Source organism: Acipenser ruthenus, chromosome 4, assembly GCF_902713425.1.
Source record: "Acipenser ruthenus chromosome 4, fAciRut3.2 maternal haplotype, whole genome shotgun sequence".
In the NCBI taxonomy this organism is placed as follows: domain Eukaryota; kingdom Metazoa; phylum Chordata; class Actinopteri; order Acipenseriformes; family Acipenseridae; genus Acipenser; species Acipenser ruthenus.
In genome coordinates, this window is record NC_081192.1 from 4,439,364 (window position 1) to 4,460,020 (window position 20,657).

The 20,657-nt window shown below is 40.4% G+C and overlaps 1 protein-coding gene across 3 annotated transcripts in view; it reads right to left on the bottom strand.

Moving 5' to 3' along the window:
• The window catches only part of LOC117400505 (alpha-catulin-like), a 104,013-nt gene that overhangs the window by 8,958 nt on the left and 74,398 nt on the right, over positions 1–20,657 (bottom strand). For all 3 annotated transcript variants that reach the window (XM_059021515.1, XM_034920616.2, XM_059021517.1), the window contains 5 exons: positions 13,388–13,588; positions 12,592–12,678; positions 11,723–11,881; positions 11,464–11,556; positions 2,396–2,546 (listed from right to left, as the gene is read on the bottom strand). In XM_059021515.1, the coding sequence (XP_058877498.1) occupies positions 2,396–2,546; positions 11,464–11,556; positions 11,723–11,881; positions 12,592–12,678; positions 13,388–13,588 (691 nt within the window). The remainder of the gene's footprint in view (positions 1–2,395; positions 2,547–11,463; positions 11,557–11,722; positions 11,882–12,591; positions 12,679–13,387; positions 13,589–20,657) is intronic.

Consider the following 20,657-nt stretch of genomic DNA (forward strand, 5'->3'; position numbering starts at 1 on the left):
AGCTGCTCAGCGAGCCTGTGACGCAGTCATGGCCCGCCCCCAAGGGCACAAAAGGGCTGCTCTCACAGATCTCATGGACGCAGCAACCTTGAAGGTTAATGGTTACATTTCTATTTCAGGGAACCAGGGTTATGATATAACGTTATTATTATTATTATTTGTTTATTTAGCAGACGCCTTTATCCAAGGCGACTTACAGAGACTAGGGTGTGTGAACTATGCATCAGCTGCAGAGTCACTTACAACTACGTCTCACCTGAAAGACGGAGCACAAGGAGGTTAATTGACTTGCTCAGGGTCACACAATGAGTCAGTTGCTGAGGTGGGATTTGAACCGGGGACCTCCTGGTTACAATCCCATTTCTTTAACCACTGGACCACACAGCCTCCTTAAGTTCCCTTTCAAGTACGAAACGTTCCCTTTCAAGTACGAAATGTAACCATTACCATATGGGTGAATGTACCAAAGCCATCACAAGGGCAAGACTGCAGAACAACTGGAATGCTATTAGGCTAGCCCTGTGCCTTACCATACGGAACCCCAGTAACTAGAAAAAACTGAGGGAGAAACTCACCTCTATCATTGTGTTGTAAGGGTTGGCTGGGAAGCCGCCCTTAACACACTAGTTTCAAAACCAGGGTTTTGAGGATCCACAACATTAAGTCTGTAGAACCTAGTAAAGGTATGGGGAGTAGCCCACACCACTGCATCGCAAATGTCTTTGACAGATGCACCCTGGAATAAAGCCCATGAAGTTGCAAGGCCCCTGGTGGAATGGGCAGTGAGCTTTTCTGGAGGGGGCATGTTGGCTTGCTCAGACAGTCCTGACTGTGACTGCTATCACTTGGACAACCGTTGCTTAGACAGGACTTGACCACGGGACTTGTCTGCCCCATAGCAGACAAAAAATACTTTGGACTGCCTCCAACTTTTCGTCCTGTCAGCGTAGTAAGCCAGGGCCCGAACTGGGCAGCGCATATGGAGCTGTCGCTCTCTGTCAAACTGGAAAGCCTCCAATTACACTGGTTGACATGGAATGCCGAGATAGTCTTCTTGGGAGGCCGAGTCAATTTTGACATAGCAAGCCAAAATGGCTGCCAGATAGACCTTTAACATGGAGGGAGATTTCAACTGCCATGGAACAGTTCATGGGGTTGAATCCACGAGGCTGACACAACATCTGAAAAACACCCCACTTACACCTGTACTGGGCACACGTGGATGCTGCTCTGGCATTCGGCAGGATGTCAATGACCCTAATAGAAAGCCCCAGACAACTCAAATGTAGCTATTCAGGGGCCAGACCCAGAGCTGCAGGCTTGATGGGTCAGGATGCCTTAAGGTCCCCCGTGCTTGACTGAGCTGGTCGCAGTGCTTCAGCAGTCTCCACGGCTGGCTGCTCAGGAGCTGTATCAGCACTGAAAACCAGTCTCCTGGGCCAATAAGGGGTTACTAGGAGCACCTTGGCCCTGTCCTGCCTAATTTTCTCCAGACACAGCGGGAGCAGGGCGAGCGGTGGGAAGGCATACAACAGTTGCCTCGGCCACTGGTGTGCCAAGGCATCTACTGCCAGCGTGTCTCTGCCTTCTATAATGGAGAACCAGAGGCGACAGTGGGCTGATTCCTGGGAGGCAAAGACATCTATCTCTGCTTTCCCAAATGAGGCTCACCACCTTCGGGTGAAGCCTCCATTCTGAGCTGCTGGAGACTCCTTGAGAAGTCCACTGCCCAATTTGTCACCCTGCAGTGAGAGGAGGTTCTTGTGCACCCAGAGCAAAAGCTTGTGGGCCACACGATGGAGCCCAGGCAAGCTGAGGCAACACTGGTGGTTGATGTAAGACACCACTGTTGTGTTGTCTGTACAGACAAGCACATGCTTCCCGCGAACCTCTTGCAAATATTTCTGCAAGGTCAGGTAAATGTCTTTATGTGGAGACCCTGCCAAGGGGGTTTCCACACACTCTGTGGGGGAGGGGAAGAGGAGGCAGAGCTCAAGGAGGATGAGGAAGACAGTGTGGTCAGTTTCCTGCACAAAATCAGCCGACATCCCTGGGATGTAGCAACTCGAGCCCCTGGCTTCACGCGGGGCACAAGGCCGCAGTGGGACGTAACAAGCAACAGGCTTGTTTAAATATCATAAAAACACAATAATGCGAAATAAATAAATCGACAGAAGCAGCAATGTACTTAACTGAACAAGGCTCTCCGAACAGGTCATTCTTGAAAGGAAAAATGGCGTCCTCTTGTACCCTCGCGGGCAGGGCATGACTGTGCCACAGGCTCGCTGAGCAGCTTTGGTATATCTTATTCAGGTTGCGGGTCTTTAGAAGGTACATACCCAAAAGGTAATGGTTACATTTCGTACTTCAAAAGGGATCCAAATAAAATTCGTACCTCGACGTCCTTCAAACAGATCAATGATTTCCCTCAAAAGAATGGACATGTCGTTCAGCTGCGACTCCCAAGCTTCGCAAAAAACATCCAGGTTCTCTTTCGCGATTTTGCTTGAAGGGTGCAGGGCCAGTGTCTGTGCAGCAGAAATGATCTGTAAATTAAAAAAAAAAAAAAGAAAAAAAGAAAAACTTAAGGCCAGCAGGTGGCACTAAGCCCTAAGTAAAAATCTCATTGCAAATGAAAGGTAAAAAAGAACACCTCAAGGCATTTTTCATTCTCAAAAACGTACTGTTGTCCGGGCGAATACCTTAATTGTTGCACACTTCTTTTTACGTACTACAGTCAGCACTCGCATATCTGACCCTATACAATTTTGACTTCAGTGCCAGTTAAAAGAGTGTGACACAAACCTGATTATTTCATTTTGGCCTGTTACAGGGAACACAAAAAGATACAATGTCAAAAATACATAGCTGAAAGGATTGTGTTTTAAAATAAGCAGGCTTCCATTTAGATGTACTGTAGTTGGTTTTGTTGGTACAGTACTATATTTTCAACAGAAGTAGTATTTTAATTAGAACGATATGATTCTGAAAATCATCACTTATCAAAAGAGACGACACGTGGACTATAATACAGTCAGGGCGGGCCAAAGGCTGTGTGGGGCCCTAAGCGGTGATGATTAAGTGCGGGGTCCAGAACATCTAATGAATGCTACAGTAGCAACCGTATCTTGTTTAGTATAGGTGCATCATGTAACCATATGCACATACATATACAAACGTTAAGATACGCTTATATACAAATAATACTACTGATTAAAATGTTAACGAATAGTACTTGTTTCAGTTTGTTTGTTAGACTATCATATTTTATAATTCACAACGTCAAAGCACTCAGAACCATTCACGTATTAACTTTCTAAAATTACCATGCCCCAGTAGTAGGCCTCTTGAAAAATACTGTAATGCCCGACTATAAGTGGGTTCTGACAGGGTGGCGGCGAGAATGACCAGGCATGCATAAATAAATAAATAAATACATACATACACACACATACAAACAAACAAACAAACAAACAAACAATAACAAAAAAATCTGACACGCGAGACAATGTGTGCAATGCCACTTTTTACAAAAACATTTTTACAAATTAATCCCTGGGCATTATCAAATCCTTTTTTTTTTTCATTTTACGTGACAAATTACAAAATTACAAAGACATTTTTCAAGCTTTAGCGGCAGCAAAGTCCTTTACCAAATATATTCAAAATTATTGGCAACTTCTTTCTCAATTGACAGTACATGTATGGCCACATTTGACAGTCTTTTTTTTTAGTCATCGTCTTCATAAATTTCAGCCTGAAAAAGATGCGCTCACCAGAAGCAACCGTCACTGGAATGGTCAGAAGTATAGGCAATGTGGTGAAGGTGTTGGGGAAGATGTCGGCTAATCTGTTTTCATGCACGTACTACAGCATTTTTATTGGAATCATGCTTGCGAGGTGCTGAGCTACAGCACTTTGTGCGCACATAACTAACACACTAAATCTCACGACAGTCCAGTTGAGTGTGGGGCCCCCTAAATGGTGGAGGCCCTAGGCAGCCGCCTCGCTCGCCTTGTCTTAAGGCCGGCCCTGAATACAGTACATATTTTTAAATCTGGTACGTATTGTAGCAGTATGTAAAATTCCCCATTAACGACCCAACAGCAAAATTAAATAAAAATGTTAGCCATGTACAGAACTGCATAAAAAACGTAAAAGGCAATGCAATTTAGCAAAAGATAAAAAAAACACAGGTTTCCAGAATTAAAACAGTATCCAAAGTCAGTGTTCAAAATTGCAGTGCTCAGTAAGGCCCTTATGTCACAATTCACTTGCAAATGAAAATAGCACAAAAGCAGCTAAAGATCACAGATTTAAAAAAATACATATATATACACATCACAGTATCAAACTGTTTAATGATTAATTGTTTTACATTACAGTAGCTGGCCTTGTTCGCTTTGTTGCTGCATTTGACAGGTGAAACTGCAGGAAGCGCCGTTTAACTGCACAATAAAGACAGACTGATTTGCGCATGCGAGAAAAAAAACTGTGGGTTGTGACGGATTATCAAATAAACTAACAGTGAAGGGTTTTGTATCAGAAAACTGGTGATGGAGTTGTGCAATAATATGTTACATATATACATTTGTTACAGTGCAGGAAACCCTCCCCTCCCCCCCCAGACCTTGGTTTGCCCCCCTCAGATGATCTATGTGACATTATGTCTTCCACTTTTTGACCCCCCCTAGACATACAAGACGGTCAAAATTTTCTTCACAAATTAATAAAATGTATTTTTCAAACATCATTCTTTTCTAATCTAACCCGGATCCCGTGTCGGTTATGATGCCTCCCCATCTTATCGTGCCTCCCGGAGGCATTATAAGATAGAATAAACCCATCCGATACTGCCTTCCGGAGGCTTATTAAGATAGAATAAACCCATCTGATACTGCCTCCCTGTACAACAGTGCCTCCTAGAGGCTTTATAAGATAGAATAAACCCATCCGATACGGCCTCCCTGTACAACAGTGCCTCCTGGAGGCATTATAAGACAGAATAAACCCATCCGATACTGCCTCCCTGTACAACAGTGCCTCCTGGAGGCATTATAAGACAGAATAAACCCATCCGATACTGCCTCCCTGTACAACAGTGCCTCCTAGAGGCTTTATAAGATAGAATAAACCCATCCGATACTGCCTCCCTGTACGACAGTGCCTCCTGGAGGCTTTATAAGATAGAATAAACCCTTCTGATCGTGCCTCCCTGTACAACAGTGCCTCCTAGAGGCTTTATAAGATAGAATAAACCCATCCGATACTGTCTCTCTGTACAACAGTGCCTCCTGGAGGCATTATAAGATAGAATAAACCCATCCGATACTGCCTCCCTGTACAACAGTGCCTCCTAGAGGCTTTATAAGATAGAATAAACCCATCCGATACTGCCTCCCTGTACGACAGTGCCTCCTGGAGGCATTATAAGATAGAATAAACCCATCTGATACTGCCTCCCTGTACAACAGTGCCTCCTAGAGGCTTTATAAGATAGAATAAACCCATCCGATACTGCCTCTCTGTACAACAGTGCCTCCTGGAGGCATTATAAGATAGAATAAACCCATCCGATACTGCCTCCCTGTACAACAGTGTCTCCCGGAGGCATTATAAGATAGAATAAACCCATCCGATACGGCCTCCCTGTATGATAGTGCCTCCCGGAGGAATTATAAGATAGAATAAACCCATCCGATACTGCCTCCCTGTACAACAGTGCCTCCCGGAGGCATTATAAGATAGAATAAACCCATCCGATACTGTCTCTCTGTATGATAGTGCCTCCTGGAGGCATTATAAGATAGAATAAACCCATCTGATACGGCCTCCCTGTACAACAGTGCCTCCCGGAGGCATTATAAGATAGAATAAACCCATCCGATACTGCCTCTCTGTACGACAGTGCCTCCCGGAGGCTTTATAAGATAGAATAAACCCATCCGATACTGTCTCTCTGTACAACAGTGCCTCCTGGAGGCATTATAAGATAGAATAAACCCATCCGATACTGTCTCTCTGTACAACAGTGCCTCCTGGAGGCATTATAAGATAGAATAAACCCATCCGATACTGCCTCTCTGTACAACAGTGCCTCCCGGAGGCATTATAAGATAGAATAAACCCATCCGATACTGCCTCCCTGTACGACAGTGCCTCCCGGAGGCATTATAAGATAGAATAAACCCATCTGATACTTCCTCCCCATACGATAGTGCCTCCCGGAGGCATTATAAGATAGAATAAACCCATCTGATACTGCCTCCCTGTACAACAGTGCCTCCCGGAGGCTTTATAAGATAGAATAAACCCATCCGATACTGCCTCCCTGTACAACAGTGCCTCCTAGAGGCTTTATAAGATAGAATAAACCCATCCGATACTGCCTCCCTGTACAACAGTGCCTCCCGGAGGCATTATAAGATAGAATAAACCCATCCGATACTGCCTCCCGTATGATAGTGCCTCCTGGAGGCATTATAAGATAGAATAAACTCATCCGATACTGCCTCTCTGTACAACAGTGCCTCCCGGAGGCATTATAAGATAGAATAAACCCATCTGATACTTCCTCCCGTATGATAGTGCCTCCCGGAGGCATTATAAGATAGAATAAACCCATCTGATACTTCCTCCCGTATGATAGTGCCTCCCGGAGGCATTATAAGATAGAATAAACCCATCTGATACTGCCTTCCGGAGGCTTATTAAGATAGAATAAACCCATCCAATACTGCCTTCCGGAGGCTTATTAAGATAGAATAAACCCATCCGATACTTCCTCCCGGATGATAGTGCTGCCGCCGGAAGTCGAGAGATGCATCCAACCTACGTTTTTGAAGCTACTTTCTTTTTACACCAATAAAATATCTACTTTGATTTAGTCTTAACTATCAAAACGCTTCAAAATCGGTTTACATTTCAAAATGTAATCTGACAAATTAATAGGCTTCAACTTGCAGGTAGGCATTGAATAATACATATTGAGAGCGTCTGGTTTCCTGTGTTTGTCGTGAAATTACTCTGAGCGCTGTTTAACATGTTTTGATTTCTGAATTAAAACTGAGAAATATGTTACTTTGAAATTAATTCATAAAGAGAGGCAAAAACCAGAAGCCCTAATGTAAATTGTGTGTAACTCGCGACATGGAGGAGAGGGAGAAGGTCTCTGAGAAAATTAGAGGTAGTCCATTTTTATTTATTTTTTAAAGAAAAAAACTTCCAACTGAATGTATATTTAAAAAAAATGCAAAGCAGCACAGATCTAAAGATTCTGAAAAACATTGTACAATACCGCCTCCCCTGAAGTCGGCGATGGTTGCCATGGTGATGTAATAGCCCACGCTCAGAGTCTCAAGGCGTCGGCGGCACTCATTCATTTTGATTGGTAGTTCATCGTTGTCCAGCGATTATAACGACAACACAGAATGGCATTCATTTTTATTGTTCTATAATATAATTGATATCATGATGAGTCAAAGGGAATGGATGGATATGTTTGCCACAGCAGGTGGAAAACAGAAGAAATGAAACACAGAGAGACAAGGAGGGATTCACTTGCGGAAGAAACTATTAATATTGCTGATGCCCAGGTACAATTATTTATACCTGCTCTAAAGAGAAAGTACCACAGATTTGAAAACCAGATGCAGGCTCATGTGTAGGGCTGTGCTGTGCGTTTTCGGGTTTGGTACCCGAGTGCTAACTGTTGGTATTATTAATTTGGCAAATGAAAGGTTCTTTTCGTGCATGAAAAGGGTCAAAAAACATACCTGCGTATAGCTACTGGGGATGAGCGGTATTTTGATATTACGAGCTAAACAAACAAGCAAAAAACATTAGACTTACAAATACAGGCTTGTGTTGATACATTTGCCAAGCTGAAAAGCGAAACACTGACCCATTTTATTTGTGTAACCATGTTATTTAAAACTTTGCTACATACTTTTGACATTCACTGGAATGTGGTGCTTACTTAGTTTATGTTCATTGGTTTATATTTGATACAAAGTGTCACTCTTTGTGAAAAGCAGATGAAATGTATCAAAACTTAACTGAGGTTGTATTCTAAAATAAGAGTTAAACTGCATTCTTACCCCTGGCTCTTTCTGTAAAGCCCAACATTTTAAAATTGTTCTGCCTAAAAAAAAAAATCAAAATTAATGACAGCAGCTGTTGTGTACTTTGTGTTACAAAAAGCAGAAGAGAAACGTATATTTTACTAATAATTATGTTCAAGTGTTTATGATGTGCTTTGGGAACTTGTCAGTAAACAGTGCTTAGCTTATAAGATCTAGCCCATCACAGCAACTAAGCAAATAGTAAAATAATAGCCAGGGCTGGCGTCAGCACCCGGGCAAGCGCACAGGGCGGCCCACACACATACAGAAATAATATTGCAAATATGAGTAAATGTACTATTTCTGTGCCAGCTATCCTACTCAAGCAGCCTTTAGGACTAGAAAAGTTTTGTTTTCGCTCAACTAAACTAAACTGTATGCGTGCAGTGCAGTGAAACCTTTCATATCTCCACCCTTTTTCCCCCCCTCTTGACGCCTATTCCCTTAGTCCCGCCTCTTCTCAATCCCTATTGGCTTCCGTCCACCCCAGGGCTATGTAAAGCCGAAAGCTATTGGCTGATCTCGACATAAATTATACAAATGCGCCAATTAAAGACATCCTATAACTGGCATATTTACTTTCCAACAATCAAGACTTTCATTTGACAAGCATGTTGTCGAGCCTCACTATCATAACGTCTATTATCATAACACCTGAACGCCTGTTATAATTATACAGTTATAAACCATCAAAAATGAAACCTGCCGAACCTCTGGAACCTCCAAATAAAAAGAAACTCAAATCTGGATGTCAAAAACGGAAGGAAAAGACAACAAAAAATTAAATAAAAACAACTGCAGTTAGCACACTGTCAAATATTCTATGTACATTTTAAAAATATAATTTCTGTAAAGTTTGTGTTCTGTTTTCTGTTAATTTTGTGCTAAGTAATCTACAGTAAAAAAGAAAACTGGAGGTCCATTGACTGGGGCCCACAAAAATCTGGTGCAGACCCTGATACCAGTGACATTTTAACTAATGAAGAAGTTAATGAGTAGAAGTTAATGAGGGGAACGAAAAGCTAAACTCACACCACCGGCAGATTTTATTCTCTTTTTGAGCTGGTACAACTCTAAAAGGATACTTGCTATTACTTATGCTTGTATCTTACTAAAAATCATCAAGTAACCACTGCAAGCAATGAGCGTCTGTTTTCTGTTTTAAGTTTGGTTAAAACCTATTTACAAACTTCTGACTGATGTGCTTGTAATGTACACGCTATCTTGTTGTACTGTAAACTGGCACAACTGCTGCCTGTTTTTCTCATTCAAGATGCTATTTGGGACAAAGAATGTTCAATGTTGACACAACTTGCCCCCCCCCCCACAGAATTTTTCTGAAATGACGCCCCCGATGGACAAACTTGCCAACTGAGTGTTTTATAAGACGCAGGGAGATCTGGCAGGAGAAGGAGGTGTTTTAATAAAGACAGAGGTGCTGTGTAGCCATCAGGTCTGCTGCACCATGCCTGCTGTGCAAGTGTCTGGTGCACTTAACAATCTATTACAGTAAATTAAACACTTCTCAGAGGCTCCATGAAGTAACCATTAAACTGTGCTTGTATCAGGAGCACTTAACTATTAAACACACCCTTTGCCTTCACTGGAAACACACTGCACTGTTTATTCTAGTGGATGATATTTATGTGATACTTATCAAACACTTATCTCTGTATAACACAGTTCGGGCAAATAAAGATGTTCATTATGTTTGAAATAAACACTTTTTTTTCCTTTCTGCTAGCTTGCCAGGTGAACATTCTTGCTCCATTGGGTGTTCTCAATTCCACAAGACTGCTAGCACTGCAAATGCACTGTACTTTAATTCTCTGGATTCAATTCAGAATGTTTTAACAACATAAAAGACTGCTTGTTTCAGCCAAGTGACTCGCATCATGTCTTCTTTATTTTTAGTCTTAATAGAAGCAATAACTCCCCCTAGATGTGGGCTTTTCTATGCAATAATAACCTGCCTAACCTGTAGCCCACCCTAAAGCAAAGCCAATGCCTAATTATTTCAGTGACAAAAATACGAAGGTGATTGATGCTTTTGTAGCACAACGTGTCATTTATTATTAGGACCGATAATTAACCAGAGCACTGGCCTGTAAAAAGGAAATTACTTGCAATGCCCTGTGAAGGCTAGGTACCCTGCTGTTTGAGATAGATTCAAAAGATTCAGACTGATGCACAGCCCTTTCACTCAATCAATTAACAGAATAGTCATTATGTCGTTTGTTTGTTTTTGTATCCTTTTTTTGCAAAAGCATCCCAATTTTTGGAACTCTTTCTGGAATTATTTTACGAGCGTTCCTTCTTTAGCTTTAGGAAACAGTATACGATTTCCTTCTCATTAGAGCATGAAAACGTATTCTCGTGTATTATTGCAAATATAATAGAGCAAGATTGTACATGACTGTAACTCCATCTCAGGGTTCTGGGGACAATGAGACTATTGGCTTTTAGGTAAAATAAAAATAAATAAATAAAAAGGAAGCCTGCTGTTTTTCCCTTACATGGTCTGAGAATCTGGAGACAGGTTACAAGTTAATGATACAACACTGGGTCCTGTTAGCAGATCTTCTGGCAGGGTTCGCTGGGTCAGTCGCCAATTGCCACATCAGGCACGTCATTATGCTAGGCTTCTTCACACTGCTGCATTTGTATACAAGTCTAAGTCCTAATTGTTTTACACAAACATGTTTTGGCAGACTACCCCCCCACTACTTCCTAAAGCCTCATGCAGCGATGGCTCATGGACTACAGAACAAACTGTTATCTGTCTCACTCTCTGGTGACTTGGGTTTCATGATTATGATCCCAGAAAGAACCCCCTTCACATTTGTTTGGATGGACGCAGGGAAGTACTGCGTAATTTGGCATTAAAAACAAAACAAAACAAACATCAGTTTTCTATGAAGGGAAACTCAGCTGATCACTTTGCACGTTTAGACATTTACTCAATGCCCAGTTTCATGCAGAGTACAGTAAGTGTGACACTAGTGTACATTAAAACATGGCTATTTTTCAAGGGCAGGGAATTAATGAGAGGACCTCGCACAGTAAAGTACAGAAGGAGTACTGTATTAAGATTAACTGATACAGAATGTATTAATTTCTACAAAAATAAATATACTGCATGTATGGTAATGGGAAGTTTTTAAGATGTACATAGATCATTTGTTGAAAGAAGGCTTGTGTGTAAAACCACAGTATGGCTGCTGTAAGATATACAGTACAGTTGCGGTATTGACACCATACTGGATACTTAGACAAGCAAGACAGAGGTAATAACAACAAACTGAAGCTTGCTACAGCACTACATGCTGCTTGATGCTACCTGCGGTCCAGTCACTTGGAAGGTGTCTTCTGCGTGGATGCAGGTTATCTCCAGGGGCTCAGTTCCTGAAATGTGTCGTAGCAGTCGGCAGGTCTGGAGGAATAGAAAAGGAAAAACAAACAAAACTACATTTTAGACTTCCGCACACACATGTTAATTATATCTATCTACCTATCTATCTAACATGCTGGATTCTTAATATTGATTATGCTTATTATGCCAAGATTGTTCCGTTATCATGAAGACAGAGGTCTCTCACCTCCACAAGCTGCTCCTTCTGCTCAGACAGCTTGCAGGTGTACTCAGCCAGCGCCTCTAGGCTGCCCTCCCCCCCCGACACCTTCAGGGCTTTCAGCACAATGTGGTCTGCATGGTACTTCAACAGGTCCGCAGCCAGCTCTGCTGCTGCATTGTGGAGCTAAAGAGAAACAGTGCTGTTAAACAGATACCATCTCCAGACAAGCCAAACTTTAACATTCATGCATTCAGCCATACCAAATAGGTGTTGAATATCATTTGACATTTTCCTTGATTCGTCATGGCTACATATATGGCTTTACATGCGTGCAGGATTTAATCATTGCATTGATTTTAAAACAGAAGCTGCTGTAAAACAGAGGACTCTTTCTATTACTTTGAAAAAGTACCAAATTGCAAAAACTAGGATAACTGTGTGCAATTAGCAAACAGAGCAAAAAAAAAAAAAAAAAGGATTGACTAGAAACCATGAGTTACGAAAGCAATAACAAAATAGAATCAGCACGCCCAGGGGTGTATTGTTATACTACCTTGAGTGTGTTAATGTGCTTATAACAAGGCACCCCACCCCCTCCCCTCTCCATGTACCAAAGTTAACTGGTTGTCAAGGGAATCGGGTAGAGTGGTTCTGAAAGTTCCAAGCTGGTGACATATGTGCACCGGTTAGAACACTTGTTAGCCAATGAGACGGCTCCTTCTACTCTTACCATTTTATACCAGCAGTTATTTTTCAGAGCTGCTGTAATCTAATCCTAGGCTGGACAAAGTAACTCACCTCTTTCTTTAGTTCATTCATACACTGACATGTTTTAAGAATGGCCAGCTCCTCCTCCCCTGTAATCTTATCCTAGGCTGGACAAAGTAACTCACCTCTTTCTTGAGTTCATTCATACACTGACATGTTTTAAGAATGGCCAGCTCCATTTCTTCAGTTGCTTCTGCGGCTTTAGGATTTTGCTGCCATATAGAAAGAAAATAGTAAGTTTTGCTTTGTGGTAGTTTTACAGACCAGAGCAATCCAACAGAAAAGGAGTCTACTTGATACCAGAAATATCAGACTGCACCGTTCTAGCGCTTGTGTAGAATATTCTTCCTGGTCCTTACAGCAAGAGGTCAGAGCTTTAGTAACTCGCTGATACAGGCTGACAACAACACATCTGTTTAATGGAAACTATTGCAAAACTCATGGCACGACTGAAATGTAGAACCTCCTTTAAGATTGCACCAATACTGGCCTCCTGGGTTGCACAATAAATCAATGGTTAAACTAGAACGACTAATGTGAAATGTGAAAGTAAACCCTAAGCTATTTTTAAGAACTGTCCATTATTACTTTGTACAGTACAGCACAGTACAGTACAGTACAGTACAGTACTCGTTCATAGCTGTATAGAATGAATACATTTTCAAGGTGCTGCCTATTGTAACAAACAGAGAGCCGAGTGCAAAGTCAGAACACAAGAGATTTAAAACACCCAAGCAGAGTTAAATGACTGGACTTTCTCTTGTCACCAAGGAATTTCCAAACTGGAGATCAAGGAAAGAAAGCGTAGCTTCCCCCGACAGGTTTGGGAAGAAGAAGCAGACCAGTAGCTGGATGTGGGCCTCGGTTATGGTAGGACGTTTTTTTAGCAGTAGTGTTAGGAAGCAATGCTGAAGCACTTACGGTTTGCATCCAGGCAGCATTGAGCTGCTCGAGCTCCAGCCGGGCTTGCCGGGACAGTTCCAGGATGCGCTCCCTGTGCTCGTGGCTGGTGTAGGCCGAATCTGTGAAGTCCTCTGTGTGCTCCAGGACCACCTCCAGCAAGGCTGTCAGGTTCTCCTTGGACAGCAGGCACAGGCCCTCTCGCAGGCTTTCCAGCTGGTTCTACAGTGACAGAAAATACCTCCTTCAGTCACTGTGAGCATAACGGTATTGTGCTAGCTTTCCTATCTGTGCCTCTGTTTTATAATGTAATATTTTGGCAGGGCAACTTCTCAAACTCCATAGACAACTTTCTAAAAATGTAATAAAAAAAATGTGACCAAAGGTGATATTCTTAAAATCCCATACATAACAACATACTAAGAATATACTATTTTTCAATTTATCATAAATTTTTCCGACTTTCTTTTTTTGTTTTTTCTTATGTATACAAGTCAGTTTGAAAGGTGCAGTGTGAATGTTGCTTCACTGCTGCAACCAACTTGCTGATCAGGACTGAAGATCAATGCCGACAAGCCGCTTGCAATCTTCAGATTGTCAAACTAACCCTGCACAGGTCAAAGCAAGAATTCACATAGGTAACCACTCATGCAGCCTGACTTGATTTCCAGTGGGGTTGGGAGGTTTGTGAAGGAAATGCAGGGTGGGTGGAAATGAGGCAAGGTATTTTCTAACAGTTCTGATCAGAGTATAATCACAATGTGAAAAGCCAAGTAATATCCTGGAAATGTGTTTGTTGCTTTTGGTTTATGCACAAATCTGAAATAGGGCTGGCCATCATGAGCAAATCTCTCTCTCTCTCTCTCTCTCTCTCTCTCTCTCTCTCTCTCTCTCTCTCTCTCTTTCTGGTAAACAATGCAAGACTGTGGGGATTTCACACATTTCATAAAACAGACACGTACTGTGTGATTCCACACAAAATAAACACTGTAGTTCCTGATAGGGGTTTGTCAGATCAATATCCTCGTCTTTATTACGTCTGAAAAAAAGAAGAAAAAAAAGGAAAGCACTAGGCTCCCTTTTCAACTATAATCTAGTTATTAGCCTTGAGCTCCTTAAAACACAGAGCAAGAATACCGAAATGATGCATTGTGCCATGCAGGGAATGACACACACACGCACACACTCCCCCAGGTATATCATTATTTAATTGACCCTGCTGAAGATCAGTTAATTATCTTGTAAAGTAATTGGGACAAGATGGACAACCCTTGATCTAAACAGCGGCAGCTCTAAATACAGCCGCCCCTTTTGAATGGATTTATGATGACTTCCTCACTAAAAATGAGGCGAAAATACAGCATTTGCAAATCTTTAAGTACTGTTTTAAGGAATGTTTTGTTAAAGCCATTTTTTTTTAAAATCCCATTTTGGTTACTTAAATCAAGTTTGCTGGCTATGTAACCCCTTTCAATTGTTTTAGAGGGGGTTTATATGTTTATCCACATTTTTAAAAGTAATGTTTATACACAAAACTATTAAAACTCCTTAAAAACACGGAAATGAACAGAGCAAATGATATACTCTGTATTAATTAGAAGTTAAGTGAGAACTTACTTCTTCCACACACACATAATTTATTGTCTAAATAATGTGTAGCTCAAGTAATAGATTGGTTTCACTTTGTTTGGGGCAGGCATGATTAAACCAAACATTAAACTTGAGTTACTAGGATGCCCCTTAAATTCTTCATTTCAAGGCAGCACGTTTATAATTGAGACCTTGGCTATGGTTTCACACGACTGGGTCAATGGAAGCAGAGAATGGCTGGCGGAGAATGCTAACGACCAAATAAATGAATAGTTAAATGAAGCTGCAAATTCAAAACGGCGGACTGAGCAACAGTACAGGGTTTCAGAACTGAAGTGGAGATGTGCTGTTCACAGTTATGGCCTTCCACAAAACTGTACATGATTAAACACCTCCAGGAAGCAAGAAATGCAGGATCAGTATTGCAAAAATAAAATAAAATAAATGCCATGAACATTAAGCATGACATCCCAAATTCACCTTCAATGTAATATCAATAGTTACTTTCCTAAACTAGCAATGCTAACGTCAATCATAATTCAATAGCACTATATTCCAGGGCTGTCAAACAGATGGTTTACTGAGCACCACAATATGGCTCTTTGGAAGTATTTAAGGGTGTTAAGGAGGTTTGAAAGCACTATAAAGACAATGTACAGCCTTAGGTAGAAGCACCATACCGATCTTGTGTTTTAAACCACTCTAGCTATGTCTTAGTGTAGTTGGCCAGTTATTATTATTTTTTGTAATTTGCATGACTTTCTTAGCCAAAACGATTGGACAGCTTTTCTATTTTCAATGCCAGTATCTGTAATCAGTTACCCAATATACAGAGGATACGAAGGCAGGCAGTATATAATAACTCCAGTATAATTCCATCAAGGGAGGCTTAAGGAGAAGCTTATTTTGTAGTAGAGAGAAAGAGAAACAGATTTCCATTCATACTATTGATACTAGAATTAATTCTAAATTATGTGGTGTACCACATTTCCAGAATAAAGTTTTTTTTTCCTTGAATTCAATGACGCTGTAGCAACTCTGAAGCAGTTAAAATAATAACCGTATACATTCTTTCTTTTGTCACGTGACCAAACCAAAAAATGTGATTAGTTATTATCATTTAAGATGTGAATATATACATATATACAGTCACCTCCAAAATTATTGGCACCCTTGATAAAGATGAGCAAAAAAGACTGTATAAAATAAATAATACAAGTACTGAGCTATATTGTAATTTTCCAACATGTGGAATATATTTGATTTTATTAATGATTCAATGGAATCAACCAAAATTACACATCTCAAATTATAAATTTATTTCCAAAATAAATGAAGTGTCACAATTATTGGCACACTTGTTTTCAGTACTTTGTGCACCCTCCCCTTGCAAGGATAACGGCACTGAGTCTTTTTCTATAATGTTTAATGAGATTGGAGAACACATTGGGAGGAATCTTAGACCATTCCTCCATACAGAATCTTTCCGGATCCTTGATATCCTTCGGTCTGCGCTTATGGACTGCCCTCTTCAATTGAAACCACAAAATGTTGATTTTGTGGTCAATCAACCATTTCTTTGTGGATTTTGATGTGTGCTTGGGGTCATTGTCTTGCTGGAAGATCCACTTGCGGCCAAGTGTCAGCCTCCTGGCAGAGGCAACCAGGTTTTTGGCTAAAATGTCCTGGTACTGGGTAGAGTTCATGATGCCGTTGACCTTAACAAGGGCCCCAGGACCAGTGGAAGCAAAACAGTCCCATAACATCAAAGATCCACCACCATATCTTACAGTAGGTATGAGGTTCTTTTCTGCACACACATCCTTCTTTTGACGCCAAACCCACCGCTGGTGTGCGTGGCCAAAGAGCTCTATTTTCGTCTCATCTGACCATAGCACCCGGTTCCAATCCAAGTGCCAATGCAGTTTAGCAAACTCCAGGCGCTTACGTTTGTTGGTTGCTCTCAATAAAGGCTTTTTTTCTGGCAACCCTTCCAAATAGCCTATTGGCATGGAGGTGGCGTCTAATTGTAGATTTGGAGACTTGGTGACCCCAAGATGCAACCAAGTTCTGTAATTCTCCAACTGTGGCCCCTGGATTTCCCTTTGCCTCCCGAACCATCTGCCTCGCTGTGCGTGGGGGCAAGATACACTTGCGTCCTCTACCAGGCAAGTTTACCACTGTTCCAGTGGTTTTGAACGTCTTAACTATTGCCCTAATAGTAGTAAGTGGTATATTTAGTTTTTTAGCTATTGTACCCATTGCCTGATTTATGAAGGTCAACAACTATTTGTCTCTTTTCATTTGTGAGTTCTTTGCCTTTCCCCATGGCAAATGGATGGCAAATGGATTTCATATGCGTGTTACCTCATTTTTATACCCCAGTGAAACAGGAAGCCATGGAAGGCAATACAGTTCCTTAAGACTGAGATGAACTTAAAGTAGAAGAATGTTAATACAGATTTAATTTTGTTTGATTTTATTTATAAGAATCTTTAGGGGTTGCCAAGAATTGTGACACCTATCTTTTTGAGAACATGTTTTATTACATGTTAATAAAAAACTCTTTGAGCAATTGTATTAGAATAAAAGAATATGGTTTTCCCATATATTTGAGCATAACATATGGCTTATTACCTGTGTTGTTTATTTTATACAGCCTTTTTTGCTCATCTTTATCAAGGGTGCTAATCATTTTGGAGGTGACTGTGTGTGTGTGTATATAATTAATTAATTAATTACTTACTTGATTAATTAATTAATTAAATCTGGGGGGGAAGGTCAAACCCCCTCATCTAAAACTCCCACCCCCCCTTGCTATGGCATTATTTTACAATAGGTGGAGACGAGCTTTGACACCGACCCCCCCCCCCCCCCTTACTACGATGACCACCCGTCCATAATTGGACAGGACAGTCCCTAAATGTAAAGATCAAGTCCCGGTCCCTGGCTTAATGACTCTGGGAAGAAATTTGGCCCAGATTCCTAGACACAGTGCAATCTTACCAATTTAGCGTCAAACCATAGCATTGATGTTTAGAGCAAAGCCCCGCCCCTGCAGCATATAGTATAAATTGTGTAAATATACAACACCCAACCCCTCAAAAAAAAAAAACATTTTACATTTTGAAAAGGTGGTCACCCTACCCTCACAAAGAGCTTGAATTTAAGAAAAACAAAAAGGAAGCTACTTTAGAGTCTAACAGTTAACATTGGGAGCTAAAAGTGTCCAGTTTAGGGTCTAGCATGTGCAGGTATATCTATCTTGAGCATCAGTGCAGCAGAGTTTCACTACTGGGTTAAACAGGCAGTGGGAGATGTTTGTTGATGAGGCGCAAAGTCTGTAGGAGTGAGAGGTAAGAGACAATTCTCCTGTTTGTAAATCTACATTTTCTAGTCATTCCCCAAACTTTATATGAAATCAAACTATTTATATAGCACTTTTCATGGCAGAGCCATCTCAAGGCACTTAACAGAAAACAGTTCAAAACATCAACAATAAAACTGCAAAAACAGTAATAAAACTCTAGTATATACACACACATACATATACATATATACACACACACACACACGACAACAGGAAAAACAGCAAAACAGTTAAACAAAATTCAAAAAATAAAAATTGAGTCAGATTAAAATGGAAACGATAGATCATAAAAATAGGTTTTCAATCTTGACTTAAAAATTGCAACAGTTGAGGCCTCTCATAGAGCCAGGCAGAGCGTTCCACAGTACAGGGGCCCTACAACTGAAAGCTCGACCATCTGTGTTTTTCTTAAAAGCCCTTGGGACAGCTAGCAGCCCAGCATCCTGGGATCGGAGAGGTCGCCCAGGAATATAATGAATTAAAAGATCCCTTAAGTATGATGGGGCGTTATAGGTTAAGAGTAGGATCTTAAAATCAATCCTGGTAAAAGGTTTTGTGGAGTGATGAAACAAAAAAAAATCAAGCTATTTGATCACGCTGATAGTAGTTACGTTTGAAGAAAGTCTGATGAGGCATACAAAAAAAAGAACACCATACCTACTGTCAAGCATGGAGGTGGTAATATCCTTCTATGGGGCTGTTTTTCCTCTAATGGCACAGGAAATTTAGTTCCAATACATGGTAAAATGGATTCCATAGCAGACTAAAAGATATTGGCCAATCATCTGAAACCCTCCGCTACAAAACTTAGTTTAAAGCGCAACTGAACTTTCCAACACAACAACGATCCAAAGCACACATCAAAATCTACTTCAGAATGGTTAAAGAAGAATAAAATCAAGGTTCTGGAATGGCCTAGTCAAAGTCTCGATCTAAATCCGATTGAGAATCTTTGGTATGAGTTGAAGGCAGCTGTGCACAAGAGAAGTGAATGAACTGGAACAATTTTGCGTTTAAAATGGTCAAAAATCACTAAAGAATCATGCCAAAAGCTCACTGACAAATATCCTAATCGTTTAAAAGAGGTTATTATTGCTAAAGGTGCCTCAACTAGCTATTCGTTTCATTTTCCTTGTCAGGGTATGAATACTTTTGAATTAGCATTTTTGGAGTTTTGCAAAAAAATTACTGAAATAAACACAGTACACCCTCGCTGTAACGCCCTTCATTATAGCAAACCTCCAGCTATTACGAACCTGGCCCCTGGACCCAAAATTAATAAAACCAAAAAAGATAAATAAACGAAACACTGTCAACATCCCGGTCTGTACGCACGGGATGCCATCTCTGCAGTGAAGTCAACTCTCTTGTCCTAAGAAATGCATGCTGTGTAACTGCCTCCGAAACAAAATCATTTTATGTTGCAACAAAGCTGGAAACTATCGTGAATACAGGTTGTCAAAACCTGTATTCAGGCTTGTTCAACAACAAAAAAAGCTCATTTGGGGATTCTTTCTTGGATTAAGATTTGGTGCACTTTGAAATGATTCATGTCTGGACTGATGTTGAATAAAAGTTTAGCTTCAATTCAGTATTTTTACTTTTTGTACTGCATTTAAATTCTTTAACAAATTGGATAAAGCAAAGGCAGAATATACAGCACACATGAGACGAACAGGTACATGCAATTTTACTTGTATTCACAATATCATCTCAATAACTTACTCCAACAATTAGTCATTCATTTTGATTGTCCTTTCGCTGTAACAAACCCCTTGAAATAACAAACAAAAGGCAATGACCTCAACAGGCTTGTTATAGCAACGGTGTACTGTAATTGTAGACATCTATTTCTTGTAACTTTTTTCCCCCCCAACCACAAAAGCAAAACCTTTGCTACAAAAGATTTTTCCTAGAATTATTTGCTGAGAAATTTCTAGAAATTATAGAATTTCCATTGGGGTATGTAAACTTTTTTACAACTATATCTATCTATCTATCTATCTATATATATATATATATATATATATATATATAAAACAAATAATTTGATTTCTATAATCTCTAATTGTTCTATTGAAAGATAGAAATTAAAAGTAGAGATTCAGCTTTATAATAAAACAACAAATTATTACATAACATGCATAACATGAAAAAAAACATGCAAAAACCAATTTCATACTTTGACAAAAGTATTTGGGCAATCAACATATTTCATATGAAACCCATTCGTTGCTAATTACTGACAATTATCATGATTGAAAACCAACACCTGATGATAATTATAGAATAAATATATAATCAAGTGCTGATAAATAAATTGGAAATTTG